The sequence below is a fragment of the Hyperoodon ampullatus genome (genome assembly GCF_949752795.1).
Source record: "Hyperoodon ampullatus genome assembly, chromosome: 6".
Classification (NCBI taxonomy): domain Eukaryota; kingdom Metazoa; phylum Chordata; class Mammalia; order Artiodactyla; family Ziphiidae; genus Hyperoodon; species Hyperoodon ampullatus.
Genome location: NC_136919.1, coordinates 61,540,347 through 61,562,798, shown reverse-complemented (window position 1 = coordinate 61,562,798; position 22,452 = coordinate 61,540,347). Strand labels below are relative to the sequence as shown.

Below are 22,452 nucleotides of genomic sequence, written 5' to 3'. Positions count from 1 at the left end.
CTGTATTGTGGATTAAGTGAAATATCTTAAGGCTGTGCTGTTCTGATAACTGAACCTGAAGTGACCTTTCTCAGACACAATTACAGAGCTGTATGTTTTTCCTTTAATTTCATCAGGGGTTTAATTAGTATACAAATAAAACTTCCCTTATCTTCTTTTCTACCTAATTGGCTTGTCTTCGCTTATATATGAAGTATGTGAAAGTGGGCTGTAATTAGGGTGACCGTGTTAACCTTTTTTCGTCAAATGTACTGTTGCCTAAAGGCCTCAAGGCCTAAAAACAGTGCTTTGGATTATTGCTTTGCAATCGCTATGGTTGTCCCATAGGTTTTCTCATGAGCAGAAGGGCTTTGGGTGCTGCAGGTTCCCACTGCTTAACAGGATCTTCATTCTTCTCCCCACTAAATGTTTATTGATTATCTTGCTGTTCCAGGCTCAGCCTCCAACAACTTAATATCAGGTGACAGTCAGGAGAGTTCTCCAAGTAATTAGAGTTGAGCATTGGGGGAACAATTAGGAGCAGAGTTATTAAACTTGATTTATCCTATTCTCCCCTGAACAGTTTCTTGGATATCAGGACATCACACTTTCACAGTCTGCCCTGGTTGAGAAATTAGTGGCTAACCTGCTTGCTTATCATCATTGCCTAGCTGCCCAGAGGTACACCCTCTTGGTTTCAGTCCTTCAGTTGGAAATATTAGAGTCCATAAAGTTTATCATGGGTTTTAATTAGATAAATCTGAATGGGAGAAAAGAAAAGCTGAAGTTAAAATTTTATATGTGTCTGTAATATATATTACATATGGTATAGGTACGTATGTATATACATCATATATATACACACACACACCAATATGTTTTTCTTCTTTTAAAGCTTAGTGTTAGGATTTTTAAGGATTCTACTTTTGTCATCAAACACAAAAATGTGAACATCAGAGAAAAGACATATTACTGAATCACTTTTTATGTCTTGGTGTTTTGCTTACATCACCACAAACATTAGAACTCATTGATGTATATAGATTCCATTGTGATGTTCCTCAGCTCTTTAAAATGAGAATGCTGTGTCCATAAGTTATATAACTATGATTATTCTTTTTTCAAAAACTGTTATCTCTTCATTTTTACACTAAGGAAGTATGATTCATATCACCTTATTTATACCATTTTTTTGTTTGTTGTCTGTAATTTCAGTCTTAGAGTAGGCTATTCAGCTGTACCTCTGAAACAGTGCAAGCTTTAGAAGAGTTTGGTGGCTCCCTGCCATTGCGCCTGAGAGAAGGAGATGAAAGCTGATGGAAACTGGAAGATTTAGATACATAGTGGAGATTCTAATTCTATGAGTTATATCTTCTTTGGAAGGAGATCATAGAATTGCTGAAAAGTCAAGTATGATTTTATAGTGATTTTAAGGTCATGGGTTCTCTCAGATTGGACCAGTGAGCTTCGCTCTGGGCAAGGCTGGAATCAATATCCTGAACATCCCTCACAAATATACACCTCTAGTCATAAGAATTACTGAGCAAGAGAATTTGAATGGAGTGGCACATTCTATTATTTCTGTTGGAAAAAGAACTCAAGCTTTATGTGTAACTGGTGGTGGATCATTAATTTTATATTCACATCTGAAAAATAGCATTTTTTATTACCTGAAAGATGTCAGAAATATTGCCTTTAAAAGGACTCAAATGGGTTTTATTTTTTTAAAGAAAGAAATCTCATGATACTTCAGTGCCTTTAAATATCTTAACATTGGCACAAAATAAGTAGGTTTAGCATGGCTTTTCAAATCTATTCTTTGTTGTCTTTTTAAGTTGGTTTGAATCAGTGACTACTTCCATAGTGGGATATTCTTAAAGATCTGTTAGTACTAAAGATTTAAAATAAAACATAATATCGAAAAAGTAGTCACAGTTTGCTTATTTCTAGTTTTTTGACTTGTATTTGTCTGACAGCAACTTGACTGTTTGAAAGTGAAATACTGAATTAAATTTCTTTTAGCATTTAAAAATACTTGGTTTAAGGGGAAGCTGAGACGAAGTGAGAGAGTAGCATTGACATATATACACTACCAAATGTAAAATAGATAGCTAGTGGGAAGCAGATGCATAGCACAGGGAGATCAGCTTGGTGCTTTGTGACCACCTATAGGGGTGGGATATGGAGGGTGGGAGGGAGGCGCAAGAGGGAGGGGATATGGGGATATATGTATATGTATAGCTGATTCACTTTGTTATACAGCAGAAACTAACACACCATTGTAAAGCAATTATACTCCAATAAAGATGTTTAAAAAAAAAAACCTGGTTTTGCTTTCAATTCATATTGTTCAGAGTGAATTAATTGTTTTAGCTCCATGCAGGCAGCTTGAGTTTTTATACTACTTATTGTGAGTACATTAAAATAATATTATTAGAAAAGTTTTAAACATGAAATTATTGCATCTTGGTTGTTCTTTACTGGGTATTTGAAGTATAGTTGTGAATGTTAATGTGTGGCTACACTCTTAGAAAGAAGAAAAAATATTATGTGTATGCAATCAATTATTTAGTTCACTGTCCAACAAACTTAATTGAAAAACTGGTTGATAAGCTTATATTCTAGAAACTTCATAGGCAAAGGAATGAGCAGATTTCTAGTGCTAAGAGATCCTCTGATCCCTATATTATTTTACATCCTAGAATTTAAAATAAGAAAATATTCCTTTAACTTATGAGTTTTTGAATCTAAGACCTTTAACCTTAAAGTTCCAAGATGAAATTGTACTCTTGTATCTTGAAATTTTTGTGCTAAGTGAATATTTCAGATTAAAGCACATAGCAAATATCAATCAACAAATCTTATACTTCTATGACTAGGAAAATATTTACAGAACATAATTCCAAGTGCAAGTAGTGTTTATAACTCTCTCTGTTGAAACATGTTGATCACATTTGTGTTTTCTCTGACATGAGAGTTTTTTATGGTAAATAAGTGAATTTTATTTTTGAGTCCATTGTGTTTGTTCACTGAGATGTGTATAGCAACATAACTGTTATAGATACATTTTAAAAGATAGGTGCTTTTAAATTTTGGGTTCCCCCTTCTCTTATAGGTATCCTAATCTACCTTCCTCTCCATCATATACATACTTTGACATATGATAGTACTTGTTTTAAATAGACTCTAAATTTCATGTGCTTTTTCCATTGAAATCTTTATTTTTTATCATTAAAAGAAAACGCAACCTGAGGTTTTTAATAATCAAATATTTTTAGTAAGAATAGAATGTATTTGCCTTGCAGTATTTAAAGAAACAAAACAGAGTTGTATTTTGCAGCTAAACATTTTTCAAAATCTTATCAGTTCTATCATTTCTAATTAGTAAGTATGTAAAATTTTTTGCAGAAAATTTGTTAAACCTTGATGTGTAATGACTCAAGTCTACTTCTCAGTCAGTCTGTATCCTTCTTTGTTTAATAGCCTATGGCATAAATTGAAGTTAATTATCAGGGCTGACAGGTAACTCTGTTTTCTGTCTGCTTGCAGAATCTCTCCGAGGCAAAGATGGAGCTGAGAAGAAAAGATCAATCTCTGCGTCTGCTCAATAGACATCTTACCCAGCTGGAGCAGGACAAGAGTCGACTGGAGGAGAACATCCATGATGTGCGGAGTGCCCTCCGCATGGCAGCCAAGTGAGCATTTGGACCTTGGGGAGATCACTTAAAACAGACAAAAGATCAATTCTTACTTTCATGCTCTGGGTTTTAGCCCTGGATAATACAGTGTTAGAAAACAAAAGTACAGCTGTCTCTCTTTGAAATTCTCTGATATATCCTCAAAAAAGAAAACTCTTAACATACTAAATGTATATTTTATTGAGAAACCTTAGAAAAGAATAAGTTTCTATATTACCTCTAATGCTGTGTATTTTAGGTTCTGTTGTAGCATTACATGTTTGAAACCAGGTTTTCATTAACATGAGACATAAGACTCTTTATTTTAAAGTTTTGAATAGCTTCTCCTATCACATATTTCTCATCCCTTTCTGCCCCACTACCTCCCAAATTTTCTTCTGCATATATTGTAATATACTAATATTACAAGTAATATTTCCATAAAGAAATGTTAGTATATAATCAACATGGGTATTGTAGCATCTTTTTAAGTGCAATAAAAACATATTGATCATGGAAAATTCATTTAATTTTATAGCTGTATATTCAAATATGTTAAATAGAGAAAAATATGCAGTTTTCAGAGTGGGCAACTGGGTAAATGTGATGAGAGTGTTTTTCCTTTTACCAGGTAATCAAGTTGACATACACTGTGAAGTTCAAATTGAACAGTTCTCTTGGGTATTTTTATTTGTTCCCCACATCAAATTTCATGGAGTACTTTAAGACAGTCCTTTTTACAACAGCATGGCTTAAAGAAAATCTATTTATGGATTAAACATCTAATTTTAATAAACTCAGTGTTTTCTAAATTTGGAATTCTGGATTCCTGTACTTGCAAATACATACACACATATACATATATGTATGTATATATATATTTACAAATGTATAACTATAACTTAAAAATGTTTGGAGACAAACTCTTGTTAAGCATAACATAAGAAATATGAATGTAGTGTGTAAACTAAATAATAAAACGGGCAGTTTGCCATCCTAGGATACCCACAGCTTTGTCAGTGGGCTTGGAATACTGCTCACACATAATGAAAAAATGAGTTTACACAATGCCACAATATTGGCATGTTTGAATACCCACCAATACATTTTTGGAAAATTGTAAAGCTCTATAACAGTGCACTACCATATTAGTTATATGTAATTGTCATTTTTTAAAAATATAAGTTTGACTGCATCAGCTTTTTGCTGTCATTTTTCAGTCTCAGTTTCCTCATGTCAAATGAGAAGCTTAGCATAGGTAATTTTTAGTATGTCTCAGAACATTGAAAGTTCTAAAATTAATGAAAACAAGATTATAAAACCTCTAGATTCATATTGTGCCTTCAGAATACTGCTGGTAATTCAGGAATTTGTCAAGTCTGAGATCTGTGACCATGGGCACATGTTCTTATAACACTAAAGAAAGCTAATTTGAAATTTGGAGAGCTAATACATTATTTACAGTTTTCAATTTATAATTCACCATTAAAATTTTGTCTTCAGCATTCTCATCCCAACTTTTAATTTCATCATAAAGGCTAAACTCAATATACAAGGCTAGAGAAGAAAATAGTAACTTTGCATATTTCTAGTCAAGGCCATAGAAGGTTTTTGTGTAATTATTATAGCACAAAAAACCCATGGAGAAGGGAAAATATTATTGTGCCCAGTATGACCATTTATATATCCACCACTAATATTTCTAAAGTCTTTTTCATTAGAAGCCAAAAGAATGCACGTTTAGCCTTTTAAGCACATTGTAAATCAATAATGTAATCATGATTTCTTTTTTCTTTCTTTCTTTTTCACTCTCTTTTAACTTTGAAAATATCCATAAGAAATTTTCCCCCCTCTAATTTTTGGCAGGCAGTATAACTGAAAATAAGAATTAAATGCAGAAGTATACTAGTGAATATGGTTAGGTTTTACACTTTAGGAAAAACCAACCCTTATTTTTCAATAATAGTCACTTATACTAAAATGTGTAGCAATTATAGTAAGGTTTGGGTTTTACTAACACCTAATCTTTATTTTGTTTCTAGGGACAAAGAATGTGTTGCTAATCATATGAGAACAGTAGAAAATGAGCTTCATAAGGTATTATAATTTTTCTTCAATATTGTTCAAATTGTATTATGACACAGTTTTCCTAGTCATTAATTTTATTAACTGCAAAGTACTTTAATTCATTTTGTAGCTTTCTTTAAAAATAAATTAACAAAAGGATCCTTTCAAATAACTGAAAATTTGTATTGAGCTATGCTATATTGCATAACTTTTTTCAGAATTCACTTTATGTATGTGATAAAACTATGAAAATAGTGGTTTCCCCAAACTGGTATAATTGCACTTGAGTTATTTGTGGTCTTTGCTGACTGAACTAGAGGTCATTAAGGTTCATATATGTCTTATAATGATAAAATGTTTGACCACACTGTCTAACCTCTTACCACTCTTAAACCTACTATAGGATACTATATACATATATTAATATAGAGAGAGAGACATAAAGTATTGTATTTGGCAGTACTCATATACCTTAACCTAGGCAGTAATGTTTTTCAAGTTGTAATTTACCTTTTTATAGGAATGTATTCTTAAAGTAGAAATTGAATATACTTAATTATAATCTGTTATTTTCAATTTGATTACTTCTGTATGATAAATTGACTTTTAGTTTGTAGTGATGAACAGCATAATAAGGATATTACAATATTACTGAAAACTTAATATTGTTAAGTATTGACTCAATACTGACTGTGTATTTTGTTAGCACTCCAGATTCAAAGATGTCTCATTATTTCATTATTTAAAAGTAGAGAAATGTTGTTTCTGTTATTGTTTAACAGACAATTTGTTGGAATAATGTAAATACCTAGTACTTTTAAGATATATGGAATTTATGAATGAATCATGTTTAGAATAATTTTGTGAATCAAGTTTTTTATACAATATAGTTATTTATTTATTTATTTATTTTTTGCGGTACACGGGCCTCTCACTGTTGTGGCCTCTCCCGTTGCGGAGCACAGGCTCCGGACACGCAGGCTCAGCGGCCATGGCTCACGGGCCCAGCCGCTCGGCGGCATGTGGGATCTTCCCAGACAGGGACACTAACCCGCGTCCCCTGCATCGGCAGGCGGACTCTCAACCACTGCGCCACCAGGGAAGCCCTACAATATAGTTTTTAAATCACTTAAAAATATCCTAAAAACTAATCCTGTTAAGGAAATACAAAATAACATCAATAAACTAATATTTAATACATTTTAACATTTTAAAAACAATGGACCTCTATATTCCTTGATATTGAAAGTGACTAGCAAAAAGTGACTCACAGAAAGTATTCTGAAAAAAAGAATCTAATACTCTGAGTGCTATTTTTAAGCAATATTATTTGAAATTGTGATTTCTCCTCCTTCCCACTTAAAAAAATTTAGCCTGTCGGTGTAGTTTAAATATAATCACATCAAGTCCATATATGCTAGAAATCTGGAATTTAGGTTTGTAGGAAAAGAGACATCTTTGGTTAGATTTTTTTTGGTATGTGGTGAGACTTTGGATAGGAAAAATAAATTATGTCATGTATATGGCATACCTTTTTATACCAGTTAATGTTGCCTTTGAAATCAATTGTTTGTCATCTCCCCAGACAGAGGAAAGTAATGTTGGTTAGCAGCTGTCTTGGGAATGGACTTTGACATCAAACAAAAACCATCATCAACGTGAAATATAAATGTTGTACCTTACCCTTACATTATGAGAATGGCAAAATATGTATTTTAAATACAATAAAGACTGATTGCAACAGGACAGTTGTAATCATACAGTTCTTCATTTGCAGTTCTTTTGATTTTCGTGTCATATGGAAAGAAAGATGTCTGCAGAATTGGCCTACAACCACTGTAGATTTACTTTTGCTATATGGCTTTTTAATCTCCCTTCAGATGTAATAGTTAGTTATTTTGATTTAAGTCTCTGGAAACTTCTATATGTATAGTGATTTTTAAATTATCAATTACTTTTCAAGCTTGAAGTGAAAATTTAGGAAAGGCTAATTGATTATTGGGCTAATTCTCTTTTCTACGAAGTATGGGTAAGAACGAATGGGTGATAAGGAGGAGACCCAGAGGGTCCCTCTGAAGCTCTCAGGAAGGTGCAGCCCACCTGTCTTCAAGCCAGAGTTTACAGGTTTATTTTTTTTGGCCACTGTGGACTGTCCAGTGGCATTTTGCTGTCTTGGAGAATCTAAGAGTAGTATAGAAGGAGGGTCCAGGCTCTTTCATGGTACAGTAAAAATGACTGTGGTTACATCCAAGTTCTTCAGCATAGTTTGCTGTACATAGTCAAATAGTATAGCTATTCATATTTCTTAACCACATACGTTTGCAAGGTATGCACCAGTTATTCTAGAATAAAACCAAATTTTAACCTGCTGAATTGAATTTTAATACTAATTTCTCACAATAATCAAATAAAAAGAACTTACTTTCATGTAGAAATTATTTTCTTGTACTTTAAAGAACTTAAACTAAACATGTTTGCTTTTAGGAAAAGTGATTACTTTTTGTATATTTGGTAATTTTTAAATTTGACGCATTAACATTCAACTTTTTAAATCCTAAAACTGTATATACACAGCTGTTGACTGTATATTATTTTTTAAATCCCATTTGGGACTGATACTAGTATTTAATAAAGAAGGCTAGTCATTTTTTATTTAAAAGCATATACTTTTTTTTTCAAAGAAACAAGTTTTTTTTAAAAAATTACATTTAAATATATTTTATTTATGGCTGTTTTAAATATAGGCCAGAAGTTAACTTTTTATTAAGAAACTTTTGGGGGGCTTATTTCAGGTTATTTGGGATTAAGAAAAGTAAGACAAAGAGAAAAACAAAATCATTACAACATTTCATGAGGTACATTTTTTTTTAATACACACACTTTTCTGTTTAGTTGAATTCTGAACTACTTTTTGTATTTTGGAAAAAACATAACTATTGAACTTTAAAAAAAATCACCACTTAAACTATTTTAAAAATGTACAGTTCAGTGGCTTTCAATATTTACAATGTTGTGCAACCATTACAACTATCTAACTCCAGAATATTTTTATCACCCCCAAAAGTAACCCAGTAGCCATTAAGCAGTCACTCCTATACCCCCTCATCCCATTCTGTGGGTTGTCTTTTTACTTTTTTGTTAGTGTCCTTTGATCAACAAAAGTTTTGAACTTTGATGAAGTCCAGCTTTTTCTTTTGTTGCTCATGTGTTTGGTCTCATATCTAAGAATGCATTGCCAAATCCAAGGTCATGAAGATTTTACCCTATGTTTTCTTCAAAGAGTTTTATAGTGTTAACTCTCATATGTAGGTCTTTGGTCCATATTGAGTTAATTTTTGTATATGGTATGATGCAAGGATCCAACTTCACTCTTTTCCATGGATATCCAGTTATCCCAGCACCATTTATTAAAAAGACTGTTCTTTCCCTCCATTCAGTAATCTTAGTAGCCTTAGTGAAAATCAGTTGACTATATCAATTGACAAATCAATAGATCATATGAAAATATAACTGATTTTTGGGTGTTGATCTTGTATACTGCAACTTTACTGAATTTATTAGCTCTAATAACTTTTTTGTGGATTCTTTAAGACGTTCTGCATATAAGATTATGATATCTACAAATAAAAGATAGTTTTACCTCTTTCTAATTTGGATGCCTGCCCTCCTCCCTCCCTCCTTCTCTTCCTTTTCTTTCCCTCCCTCCCTCCCTTTATTCCTTTATTTCATCTAATTGCCTGACTAGAACTTCCAGTCCTAGCCATATGATAATATGATGACAACAGACTTTCTTGTGTGTTGTTCCTAATCTTATGGGGAAAGCTTTTTTTTTTTTTTTCGCGGGACACGGGCCTCTCACTGTTGTGGCCTCTCCCATTGCGGAGCACAGGCTCTGGACACTCAGGCTCAGTGGCCATGGCTCACGGGCCCAGCCGCTCTGCGGCATGTGGGATCTTCCCAGATCGGGGCACGAACCCGTGTCCCCCTCATTGACAGGCGGACTCTCAGCCACTGCGCCACCAGGGAAGCCCATGGGGAAAACTTTTGGTCTTGCACCATTAAATGTTATAGACGTCCTGTATCAGATTGAGGAAGTTCTTTCCTGTTTCTAGTATTTTGAAGTTTTCTTGTCATGAAAGGGTGTTGTTGGGTTTTGTCATATGCTCTTTCTGCATCAAATGAGATGATTTTTTTTTTTTTAATCTTCATTCTGCTAATGTTGTGTACTGCATAGATTGACTTATATATGTTAAACCATCTTTGCATTTCTGGTATAAACACCACTTCATTGTGGAGTATAATCATTTGAATATGCTGCTAGATTTGGTTTGCTAGTGTTTTTTGAGGATTTTTGCATCTGTGATCGTAAGAGATATTGGTCTGCAGTTTTCCTGTTATATCTTTGTCTGGCTTTGGTTTCAGAGTAATACTGGCCTCATAGAATGAATATAGGAGTAGCCCCTCCACTTCAATTTTTTTGGGAGACTTTGAGAAAGATCGGTGTTAATTGTTTACATTTTTGGTAGAATTTACCAGTAAAGTTGTCTGGTCCGGCGATTTTCTTTGCTGGAAGCTTTTTGAATACTGATTCAATCTCTTTCCTTGTAATAAATCTATTTAGATTATCTGTTTCTTTTTGATTCAGCTTTGGTAGTTCATGTGTTTCTAGGAATTCATCTTTTTCATCTAGGTTATCTAATTTGTTGACATAAAGTTGTTCATTTTCTTAGAATTGTTTTATTTCTGTAAAGTCAGTAGTAAAATGTCCCCAATTTAATTCTAATTTTAGTAATTTATTAATCTTTTTTTCTTGGTGAGTCTAGTTCAGGTTTGTCAATTTTGTTGATCTTTTCAAGGAACCAAATTTGGTTTTCTTAATTTGCTCTATTATTTTTCTGTTCTCTATTGTGTTTATCTCTGTTCCAATCTTTATTATTTCCTTCCTTTTGTTTGCTTTGGGTTTAGTTTGATCCTCTTTTTCCAGTTCCCTCAGATAGACGGTTAGGTTATTGATTTGAGATCTTTGTTCTTTTTAAATGTAGGTGTTTAAGCTATAAATTTCCATGTGAACACTGCTGTCACTGCTTCCCATAAGTTTTGGTATGTTGTGTTTTTGTTTTCATTTATCTCAAAGTATTTTCTACTTTCTCTGTGATTTCTTCTTTGACCTATTCATTGTTTAAAAGTGTGTTGTTTAATTTCGAAAATATTTGGGCATTTTCCAGATATCTTTTTGCTATTTAGTTCTAAGGTAATTCTGTATGGTTTGAAATAGTTTATAAGTATTGTTTTATGTAGTTGTCTTTTAAATCATATAGGAAAAAAGAGGAGTTACAAATCATAAATACATTAATACTGACTTTTATATTTATGTATTCAGTTTCCTTCACTGGAATTCTTGATTTCTTCTTGTGGATTTGAGTTACTGTCTAGTGTCCTTTCATTTCAGACCAAAGGACTCCCTTTAGCCTTTCTTCTAGGGCAGGACTAGTGGTAAAGAACACCCTCAGCTTTTTATCTTGGAATGGCTTACTTTCTCCTTCATTTTGGAAGAATATTTTTGTTGGATATAGAATTTTAGACTGACATTTTTTTCCCCCCAACACTTTGAATATGTCAACTCCGAAATTTCTATTTGGTTTCTTTCTATGCTTTTTATCTATTTATATTTCTCATTTGGAAGATGTTACTCTTGTGGTTTCCTTTGGTTCTTTGTACATGGTGTCCTTTAACTTTTGAAACACATTTGTAATAATTGATTTAAAGTCATTGTGTGATAATCTAGTATCTAAGCTTCCTCAGGAACAGTTCCTATTAATTTCTGTTTTTCTTATGTGTGGGCCATACCTTCTTATTTCTTTGCATACTTCAAAATTTTTGGTTGAAAAGTAGATATTTTGAATATATAATGTGGCAACTCTGGAAATCAGATTCTCTCCCAACCCTAGTGTTTGTTGTTGCTGTTTACTCTAGTAGTTTTTGTTTGCTCAGTGACTTCCTGAACTAATTTCATAAGGTCTGTATTCTTGGTCATGTGTGGCCACTGAAATCTCTGTTCTGTTAACTTAGTGGTCTGTTAGTATTTCGATGGAGATTTCCTTAAATACCAAGATTCAGGTGATTTTTCTTGATTAAGATTTCAGCTGGTTGCTGTAAACTTTCAGATAGTTTTCAGAGTCCTGAAAAAGTTGATTCTGATAAATTTTGCCAGTTTATTCATTGCTTTTGTGTAGGGACTGGCTTTTGGAGTTCCTTACTCTGCCATTTTTCCTAACATCTCTCCCTAAAATTGTATACGTTTATTTTCCTAATAATTTTACCAGAAGGCTTCTAATATTAGTGATCATATATCCTCTCAGGAATTGAAATTTTTAAAAAATTAAGAGCCCTCCAAACATGCTTAATTATTTCTATTGTGAGGAAAAGAGGGAAAGTACAATAATTATATCAAAATAATTTTCAGGACAGGGTAATGATTGGATGGATAGGATAATATGTGGATTATTTAGGGTTAGGTATGAGAAAATTAAGTTATGTTAGTATTTATTGGATACTAACAGAGAGATGTCTTGTTTTACTGTAGCTGTTGGTGAAAGTAAGTTGATTTTGGTAAAGTTGGAATGTGGGGAAGAATCTGAATATTTTTTGTAGTCTTTTTAAAATTATTTTTGAATTAGCAGAATGGCTGGATTCTTGAGGCTTTTAGAGATTGCTTGAGTTTGGAAGGATTAACTAAAGTGTTTCCTATGTATGATCATAGCATACTATGAACTTTAAAATTACCTCTGAACATTTATGAGAAGTGTCAGATGCCTTTTCAATGAGATGACTAAAAGATAAAACAGGAAGTCATGATCTTGAAACCTCAGAAGATTAGAATACCTCCATGTATAAATCCTGTAAACTTATAAGGCTGAAGTGACACTAGACCAATGACTAGGAAGTTACAGGGGTTTTTGATGACGCTCTTGGATTTGCTTGTACAATGAAGTCACTTAAAACCTCTAATCCAACATAAAACACAATATTTACTGTAAATAGTTAAGTCCTACAAATGCTTTTTGAATGTATATTATGGGCCAGAAACTGTTCCAGCCTTTGGGGAAACAAACACACAAACAACAACAACAACAACATTATATATATGTATGTATGTATGTATGTATGTAGGTATATATCTCATAGTCCCTTTCTTCAAGGTAGAGACACAGATAATTCCAGTATACTATGGTAAATATGCATCCATAAGATGCAGTTCCATATCCATTTAGATAGGGTTATTCATCTATGAGGCATGCTTAGAAAACCCAAGGGTTGGCTGGAAATTTCTTAGAAGAAAATTAAAGCCTAGAAGGGGTTTGAAGTATGAGGAAGGACGGGAAAGGCATTCCAGCAGAGAGAGTAGCATGTGCAAGTGCATGGAAGCATGAATAGCTAAATAGCCTCAATTCAGTATTAAGTGCAAGCAGATTGCTGAATGAGGCAGGTGGCAGCCAGGTCATGGAATAACTTTTTTTTTTTTTTTTTTTTTTTGGCTGTTTTAAGAATCTTGGATCTTTATTATGGAGGAAGTGAGACTAAACTAGGGTTTAAGCTAAGGAGTGATGTGGTCAGATTTCCAAACTGAACTGGGGCTCTAGGGGGCACATCTGCAGACTGGAAATACTGAGTAATGAAGGTGGTTTTTAAGAACTGTGATTCTGTAGGCTAGATGAGTGCTGGTGAAGGTTTGGACCAGGAGAGTGATGATTGGTGGTGTCAGAAGAAAGGATATGAAGCTTATTTAGTAAAATGGCACATGGGGATGTGAAAGGCAGGGGAGGATGACTCCCAAGATGGGCAGTGTGATTAACTGATGTTGGGAAAACAAAGAGAGGAGCAGGCTTTTTTTCTTTTCTTTTCTTATTTTTTTTTCTTTTCTTTTTGTTAGGGAGAAAAAGGGAGACAATGATGAGTTTTGTTTTGGAAATACTGAGTTTAAGGTAATATGGAGTGATCAGCAGGATATGTGAGTCAGGACCTCAGGGGAAAAGTCAGGGCTAAAGGTAAAGGTTTCAGATTGATTAACATAATCCTCTCTGGCAAAGAAAAAAGGTGGTATAGCAATTGACAGGAGAAACAAGACGTTATAGATAAATGGGAGGCTAGGAAATACATTTTGAGAGATTAATTATGCACTAGAGTTTGAAGTCCTTGAGGGATGGAATTCTGTCTCCTTAATTTTTATATCCTCAGCATCTATCACAGTGCCTGGTACCCAGTAGGCACTTAATGAATGTTTGTTGAATGAGTCCAACTTTTACAATCACCCAGTCTCTAAACATAACTAAAGCCACCTCTAGATTCCAGTGGAAGTCTTGCTGATACTGTCTTTATTTTATTTTATTTTATTTGTTTATTTTATTTTGCGGTACGCGGGCCTCTCACTGTTGTGGCCTCTCCCATTGCGGAGCACAGGCTCCGGACGTGCAAGCTCAGCGGCCATGGCTCACGGGCCCAGCCGCTCCGCGGCATGTGGGATCTTCCTGGACCGGGGCACGAACCTGTGTCCCCTGCATCGTCAGGCAGACTCTCAACCACTGCGCCACCAGGGAAGCCCCTGTCTTTATTTTTTGATTGGTAAAAATAGCATATGTATTTACTTTGCCTAATCAAGATCTAGAGGAGAAAGCCTAGATTCAATTATAAGGATGTCCCTAGGAAAGAGAGGTATGCTAACAACAAATTTAGAGGTAATAGCTAGTTTAACTCCTATGAAGTAGAAAGATGATTACTTCTATTGTTAGAGTGGATTCTGGAATAAATAGAGTCAAATAGAATCTGACAGGTGGAGACTCTAAATAGCCAAATCATTTTTTTTTTCTTTTTATTTTTTTTTGCTTTATAACAAATTTAATCAGTTATACATATACATATGTTCCCATATCCCCTCCCTTTTGCGTCTCCCTCCCACCCTCCCTATCCCGCCCCTCCAGGCGGTCACAAAGCACCGAGCTGACCTCCCTGTGCTATGCGGCTGCTTCCCACTAGCTATCTACCTTACATTTGGTAGTGTATATATGTCCATGCCACTCTTTCACTTTGTCACAGCTTACCCTTCCCCCTCCCCATATCCTCAAGTCCATTCTCTAGTAGGTCTGTGTCTTTATTCCTGTCTTACCCCTATGTTCTTCATGACATATTTTTTTCTTAAATTCCATATATATGTGTCAGCATACAGTATTTGTCTTTCTCTTTCTGACTTACTTCACTCTGTATGACAGACTCTAGGTCCATCCACCTCATTACAAATAGCTCAATTTCATTTCTTTTTATGGCTGAGTAATATTCCATTGTATATATGTGCCACATCTTCTTTACCCATTCATCCGATGATGGACACTTAGGTTGTTTCCATCTCCGGGCTATTGTAAATAGGGCTGCTATGAATATTTTGGTACATGTCTCTTTTTGAATTATGGTTTTCTCAGGGTATATGCCCAGTAGTGGGATTGCTGGGTCATATGGTAGTTCTATTTGTAGTTTTTTAAGGAACCTCCATACCGTTCTCCATAGTGGCTGTACCAATTCACATTCCCACCAGCAGTGCAAGAGTGTTCCCTTTTTTCCACACCCTCTCCAGCATTTATTGTTTCTAGATTTTTTGATGATGGCCATTCTGACTGGTGTGAGATGATATCTCATTGTAGTTTTGATTTGCATTTCTCTAATGAGTAAAGATGTTGAGCATCCTTTCATGTGTTTGTTGGCAGTCTGTATATCTTCTTTGGAGAAATGTCTATTTAGGTCTTCTGCCCATTTTTGGATTGGGTTGTTTGTTTTTTTGTTATTGAGCTGCATGAGCTGCTTATAAATTTTGGAGATTAATCCTTTGTCAGTTGCTTCATTTGCAAATATTTTCTCCCATTCTGAGGGTTGTCTTTTGGTCTTGTTTATGGTTTCCTTTGCTGTGCAAAAGCTTTGAAGTTTCATTAGGTCCCATGTGTTTATTTTTGTCTTTATTTCCATTTCTCTAGGAGGTGGGTCAAAAAGGATCTTGCTGTGATTTATGTCATAGAGTGTTCTGCCTATGTTTTCCTCTAAGAGTTTGATAGTGTCTGGCCTTACATTTAGGTCTTTAATCCATTTTGAGCTTATTTTTGTGTATGGTGTTAGGGAGTGATCTAATCTCATACTTTTACATGTCCCTGTCCAGTTTTCCCAGCACCACTTATTGAAGAGACTGTCCTTTCTCCACTGTACATTCCTGCCTCCTTTATCAAAGATAAGGTGACCATATGTGCGTGGGTTTATCTCTGGGCTTTCTATCCTGTTCCACTGATCTATATTTCTGTTTTTGTGCCAGTACCATACTGTCTTGATTACTGTAGCTTTGTAGTATAGTCTGAAGTCAGGGAGCCTGATTCCTCCAGCTCCGTTTTTCGTTCTCAAGATTGCTTTGGCTATTCGGGGTCTTTTGTGTTTCCATACAAATTGTGAAATTTTTTGTTCTACTTCTGTGAAAAATGCCAGTGGTAGTTTGATAGGGATTGCATTGAATCTGTAGATTGCTTTGGGTAGTAGAGTCATTTTCACAATGTTGATTCTTCCAATCCAAGAACATGGTACATCTCTCCATCTATTTGTATCATCTTTAATTTCTTTCATCAGTGTCTTATAATTTTCTGCATACAGGTCTTTTGTCTCCTTAGGTAGGTTTATTCCTAGATATTTTATTCTTTTTGTTGCAATGGTAAATGGGAGTGTTTCCTTGATTTCACTTTCAGATTTTTCATCATTAGTATATAGGAATGCCAGAGATTTCTGTGCATTAATTTTGTATCCTGCTACTTTACCAAATTCATTGATTAGCTCTAGTAGTTTTCTGGTAGCATCTTTAGGATTCTCTATGTATAGTATCATGTCATCTGCAAACAGTGACAGCTTTACTTCTTCTCTTCCGATTTGGATTCCTTTTATTTCCTTTTCTTCTCTGATTGCTGTGGCTAAAACTTCCAAAACTATGTTGAATAAGAGTGGTGAGAGTGGGCAACCTTGTCTTGTTCCTGATCTTAGTGGAAATGGTTTCAGTTTTTCACCATTGAGGACGATGCTGGCTGTGGGTTTGTCATATATGGCCTTTATTATGTTGAGGAAAGTTCCCTCTATGCCTACTTTCTGCAGGGTTTTTATCATAAATGGGTGTTGAATTTTGTCAAAAGCTTTCTCTGCATCTATTGAGATGATCATATGGTTTTTCTCCTTCAATTTGTTAATATGGTGTATCACGTTGATTGATTTGCGTATATTGAAGAATCCTTGCATTCCTGGAATAAACCCCACTTGATCATGGTGTATGATCCTTTTAATGTGCTGTTGGATTCTGTGTGCTGGTATTTTGTTGAGGATTTTTGCATCTATGTTCATCAGTGATATTGGCCTGTAGTTTTCTTTCTTTGTGACATCCTTGTCTGGTTTTTGTATCAAGGTGATGGTGGCCTCGTAGAATGAGTTTGGGAGTGTTCCTCCCTCTGCTATATTTTGGAAGAGTTTGAGAAGGATAGGTGTTAGCTCTTCTCTAAATGCTTGATAGAATTCGCCTGTGAAGCCATCTGGTCCTGGGCTTTTGTTTGTTGGAAGATTTTTTATCACAGTTTCAATTTCAGTGCTTGTGATTGGTCTGTTCATATGTTCTATTTCTTCCTGATTCAGTCTTGGCAGGTTGTGCATTTCTAAGAATTTGTCCATTTCTTCCAGGTTGTCCATTTTATTGGCATAGAGTTGCTTATAGTAATCTCTCATGATCTTTTGTATTTCTGCAGTGTCAGTTGTTACTTCTCCTTTTTCATTTCTAATTCTGTTGATTTGAGTCTTCTCCCTTTCTTTCTTGATGAGTCTGGCTAATGGTTTATCAATTTTGTTTATCTTCTCAAAGAACCAGCTTTTAGTTTTATTGATCTTTGCTATCGTTTCCTTCATTTCTTTTTCATTTATTTCCGATCTGATTTTTATGATTTCTTTCCTTCTGCCAACTTTGGGATGTTTTTGTTCTTCTTTCTCTAATTGCTTTAGGTGCAAGGTTAGGTTGTTTAGTCGAGATGTTTCCTGTTTCCTGAGGTGGGATTGTATTGCTATAAACTTCCCTCTTAGAACTGCTTTTGCTGCATCCCATAGGTTTTGGGTTGTCGTGTCTCCATTGTCATTTGTTTCTAGGTATTTTTTAATTTCCTCTTTGATTTCTTCAGTGATCACTTCGTTATTAAGTAGTGTATTGTTTAGCCTCCATGTGTTTGTATTTTTTACAGCTCTTTTCCTGTAATTGATATGTAGTCTCATAGCATTGTGGTCGGAAAAGATACTTGATACAATTTCAATTTTCTTAAATTTACCAAGGCTTGATTTGTGACCCAAGATATGATCTATCCTGGAGAATGTTCCATGAGCACTTGAGAAAAATGTGTATTCTGTTGTTTTTGGATGGAATGTCCTATAAATATCAATTAAGTCCATCTTGTTTAATGTATCATTTAAAGCTTGTGTTTCCTTATTTATTTTCATTTTGGATGATCTGTCCATTGGTGAAAGTGGGGTGTTAAAGTCCCCTACTATGATTGTGTTACTGTCGATTTCTCCTTTTATGGCTGTTAGTGTTTGCCTTATGTATTGAGGTGCTCCTATGTTGGGTGCATAAATATTTACAATTGTTATATCTTCTTCTTGGATCGATCCCTTGATCATTATGTAGTGTCCTTCTTTGTCTCTTCTAGTAGTCTTTATTTTAAAGTCTATTTTGTCTGATATGAGAATTGCTACTCCAGCTTTCTTTTGGTTTCCATTTGCATGGAATATCTTTTTCCATCCCCTTACTTTCAGTCTGTATGTGTCTCTAGGTCTGAAGTGGGTCTCTTGTAGACAGCATATATATGGGTCTTGTTTTTGTATCCATTCAGCCACTCTGTGTCTTTTGGTGGGAGCATTTAGTCCATTTACATTTAAGGTAATTATTGATATGTATGTTCCTATTCCCATTTTCTTAATTGTTTTGGGTTCGTTATTGTAGGTCTTTTCCTTCTGTTGTGTTTCTTGCCTAGAGAAGTTCCTTTAGCATTTGTTGTAAAGCTGGTTTGGTGGTGCTGAACTCTCTCAGCTTTTGCTTGTCTGTAAACGTTTTAATTTCTCCATCAAATCTGAATGAGATCCTTGCTGGGTAGAGTAATCTTGGTTGCAGGTTTTTCTCCTTCATCACTTTAATTATGTCCTGCCACTCCCTTCTGGCTTGTAGAGTTTCTGCTGAGAGATCAGCTGTTATCCTGATGGGGATTCCCTTGTGTGTTATTCGTTGTTTTTCCCTTGCTGCTTTTAATATGATTTCTTTGTGTTTAATTTTTGACAGTTTGATTAATATGTGTCTTGGCGTATTTCTCCTTGGATTTATTCTGTATGGGACTCTCTGTGCCTCCTGGACTTGATTAACTATTTCCTTTCCCATATTAGGGAAGTTTTCAACTATAATCTCTTCAAATATTTTCTCAGTCCCTTTCTTTTTCTCTTCTTCTTCTGGAACCCCTATAATTCGAATGTTGGTGCGTTTAATGTTGTCCCAGAGGTCTCTGAGACTGTCCTCTGTTCTTTTCATTCTTTTTTCTTTATTTTGCTCTGCAGCAGTTATTTCCACTATTTTATCTTCCACCTCACTTATCCGTTCTTCTGCCTCAGTTATTCTGCTATTGATCCCATCTAGAGTATTTTTCATTTCATTTATTGTGTTTTTAATCGATGCTTGATTCATCTTTAGTTCTTCTAAGTCCTTGTTAACTGTTTCTTGCATTTTGTCTATTCTATTTCCAAGATTTTGGATCTGGGAAATAGAATCTTGGATCATCTTTACCATCATTATTCTGAATTCTTTTTCAGGTAGACTGCCTATTACCTCTTCATTTGTTAGGTCTGGTGGGTTTTTATCTTGCTCCTTCTCCTGCTGTGTGTTTTTCTGTCTTCTCATTTTTCTTATGTTACTGTGTTTGGGGTCTCCTTTTTGCAGGCTGCAGGTTCGTAGTTCCTGTTGTTTTTGGTGTCTGGCCCCAGTGGCTAAGGTTGGTTTAGTGGGTTGTGTAGGCTTCCTGGTGGAGGGGACTAGTGCCTGTGTTCTGGTGGATGAGGCTGGATCTTGTCTTTCTGGTGGGCAGGTCCAAGTCTGGTGGTGTGTTTTGGGGTGTCTGCAGACTTTTTATGATTTTAGGCAGCCTCTCTGCTAATGGGTGGCGTTGTGTTCCTGTCTTGCTAGTTGTTTGGCATAGGGTGTCCAGCACTGTAGCTTGCTGGTCGTTGAGTGAAGCTGGGTGCTGGTGTTGAGATGGAGATCTCTGGAAGATTTTCGCCGTTTGATATTTTGTGGAGCTGGGAGGTCTCTTGTGGACCAGTGTCCTGAAGTTGGCTCTCCCACCTCAGAGGCACAGCACTGACTCCTGGCTCCTCAATTTGGGATGATTTGTTGTCTATTCATGTATTCCACAGATGCAGGGTACATCAAGTTGATTGTGGAGCTTTAATCCGCTGCTTCTGAGGCTGCTGGGAGAGGTTTCCCTTTCTCTTCTTTGTTCTCACAGCTCCCGGGTCTCAGCTTTGGATTTGGCCCCGCCTCTGCGTGTAGGTCGCCGGAGGGCGTCCGTTCTTCGCTCAGCCAGGAAAGGGTTAAAGGAGCAGCCTCTTCGGGAACTCTGGCTCTCTCAGGCCGGGCGGGAGGGAGGGGCACGAAGTGCGGGGCGAGCCTGCAGCGGCAGAGGTCGGCGTGACGTTGCACCAGCCCGAGGCGCGCCGTGCGTTCTCCCAGGGAAGCCGCCCCTGGATCCCGGGGCCCCGGCAGTGGCGGGCTGCACAGGCTCCCAGAAGGGCGGTGTGGACAGTGACCTGCGCTCGCACACAGGCTTCTTGGCGGCGGCAGCAGCAGCCCCAGCTTCCCACGCCCGTCACTGGGCTCCGCGCTTTCAGTCGTGACTCGCGCCCGTCTGTGGAGCCCCCTTTAAGCAGCGCTCTTAATCCCCTCTCCTCGCGCACCAGGAAACCAAGAGGGAAGAAAAAGTCTCTTCCCTCTTCGGCAGCTCCAGAGTTTTCCCGGACTCCCTCCCGGCTAGCTGTGGCACATTAGCCCCCTTCAGGCTGAGTTCTCGCCGCCAGCCCCAGTCCTCTCCCTGCGCTCTGACCAAAGCCCGAGCCTCAGCTTCCAGCACCGCGGGCGAGGCAGACAAGCCTCTCGGGCTGGTGAGTGCCGCTCGGCACCGATCCTCTGTGCGGGAATGTCTCCGCTTTGCCCTACCCAGGTATGTGGGGAGTTTCTTGCCTTTTGGGGGGTCTGGGGTCTTCTGCCAGCGTTCAGTAGGTGTTCTGTAGGAGTTGTTCCACGTGTAGCTGTATTTCTGGTGTATCCGTGGGGAGGAAGGTGATCTCCGCGTCTTACTCTTCCGCCATCTTGATTCTATATTCTAGCCAAATCTTTAAATGTGATTTTATAATCTTACCTTAAAAAATGGTTAATGACAATATTTGGTAATACATAGTTAACTTTGATTTTTAATTTTCAATGCATTTACAAGGAATACAAAGACCACAGAATAATTTTTAATTAATGAAACTGACAGTTATTTTAAAGCTGAAACATGGTCATCTGCCTCTAATAACCCAGCTTTAAGTGACTTATTAATGACTCTCTAACTGTTACTTATGATCTTTGAGCCCCTTTCCGTTCTCAGTTTCTTGATCCTGGTTCTGAAGATAAGCTGTGCAGGACATACAGGTGTTAGCACAGCTGGCTTGCTGATGACAACTCTTCCATATAGCTGTCTTGTGTGTCATCGTTCATATTGTTCAGTGTCATTCTGACCTAGCCAAGCTAAAAATGGTACTCCAGCTCAAGAGGGATTTAAAAACCTTGACAGACCAAAGATGAGACCACAGAATTTCGTGTACGTGTGCTTACCAGTTTTTAGCTTAAACACATCTAAATAACTAATTTCAGTGTGCGTCTGTCTTTACCCTTTGAAATAATTTACCCTAGGAAAGAAAATATCTTTGTGTGGAGAACTGTAGCAATTCATAAATACATTTCTCTATTCTTGAATATGGGTTTTGTGTTTGTTTAAATAACTCAAGGTCACAGTAATCTATTTATGAGGGGCATTCTATGGTATATAACCTACACCACAGATTTATCATGCTGTCTAGTGCCTTTATAAGATGTCCATGATTAAATCACTCTATTTTTCCACCTTGATAATTTGATTTGAGGGTTCAGTTTTTCACATCCTTAATTGGGATGTAGCCAGCTTGATAATTTGATTCAAAAGATCAGTTTTTTAGTTCCATAATTGGGATGGAACTATAATGTGTGGGGTGTTTGTGGTAGTGGTGGATTTTGCCCTTTTTTCTGGCGACAGCAGCAGGCCGTCATTGGAGAGTTCTGGCTCTGCTCCAGAGTTGTAGGCTAAGTTAAATAACCTGCCAGCAAAATAAGTCTAGTTTCTCACTTCCTTCTTTTCAAGTGAGGGGTTTCTGTGCCTGCTGCAGCACCAGTGGAACGCCTGCTCCTGCTGTGAGTGCCAAGGTCTCCTTCCTGCAGGTGTGGAGCACAGCTGGAACTGTTGCACACATCTTGGAACCTCATAGTTTGGGGATCTTCTCTGTGAGATTATGGCCATTGTATAAGGATGATTGCTGCACAGATACTTGTCTCCCAGTATGATAATTGTGTGTGTGT

General features: G+C 36.4%; 1 protein-coding gene across 3 annotated transcripts in view; it reads left to right on the top strand.

Annotated features, from left to right (window-relative positions):
- Positions 1-22,452, top strand: part of CCDC171 (coiled-coil domain containing 171) — a gene marked incomplete at both ends in the record, with an annotated part of 355,055 nt that overhangs the window by 243,621 nt on the left and 88,982 nt on the right. For all 3 annotated transcript variants that reach the window (XM_079707044.1, XM_079707043.1, XM_079707042.1), the window contains 2 exons: positions 3,529-3,674; positions 5,699-5,753. In XM_079707044.1, the coding sequence (XP_079563170.1) occupies positions 3,529-3,674; positions 5,699-5,753 (201 nt within the window). The remainder of the gene's footprint in view (positions 1-3,528; positions 3,675-5,698; positions 5,754-22,452) is intronic.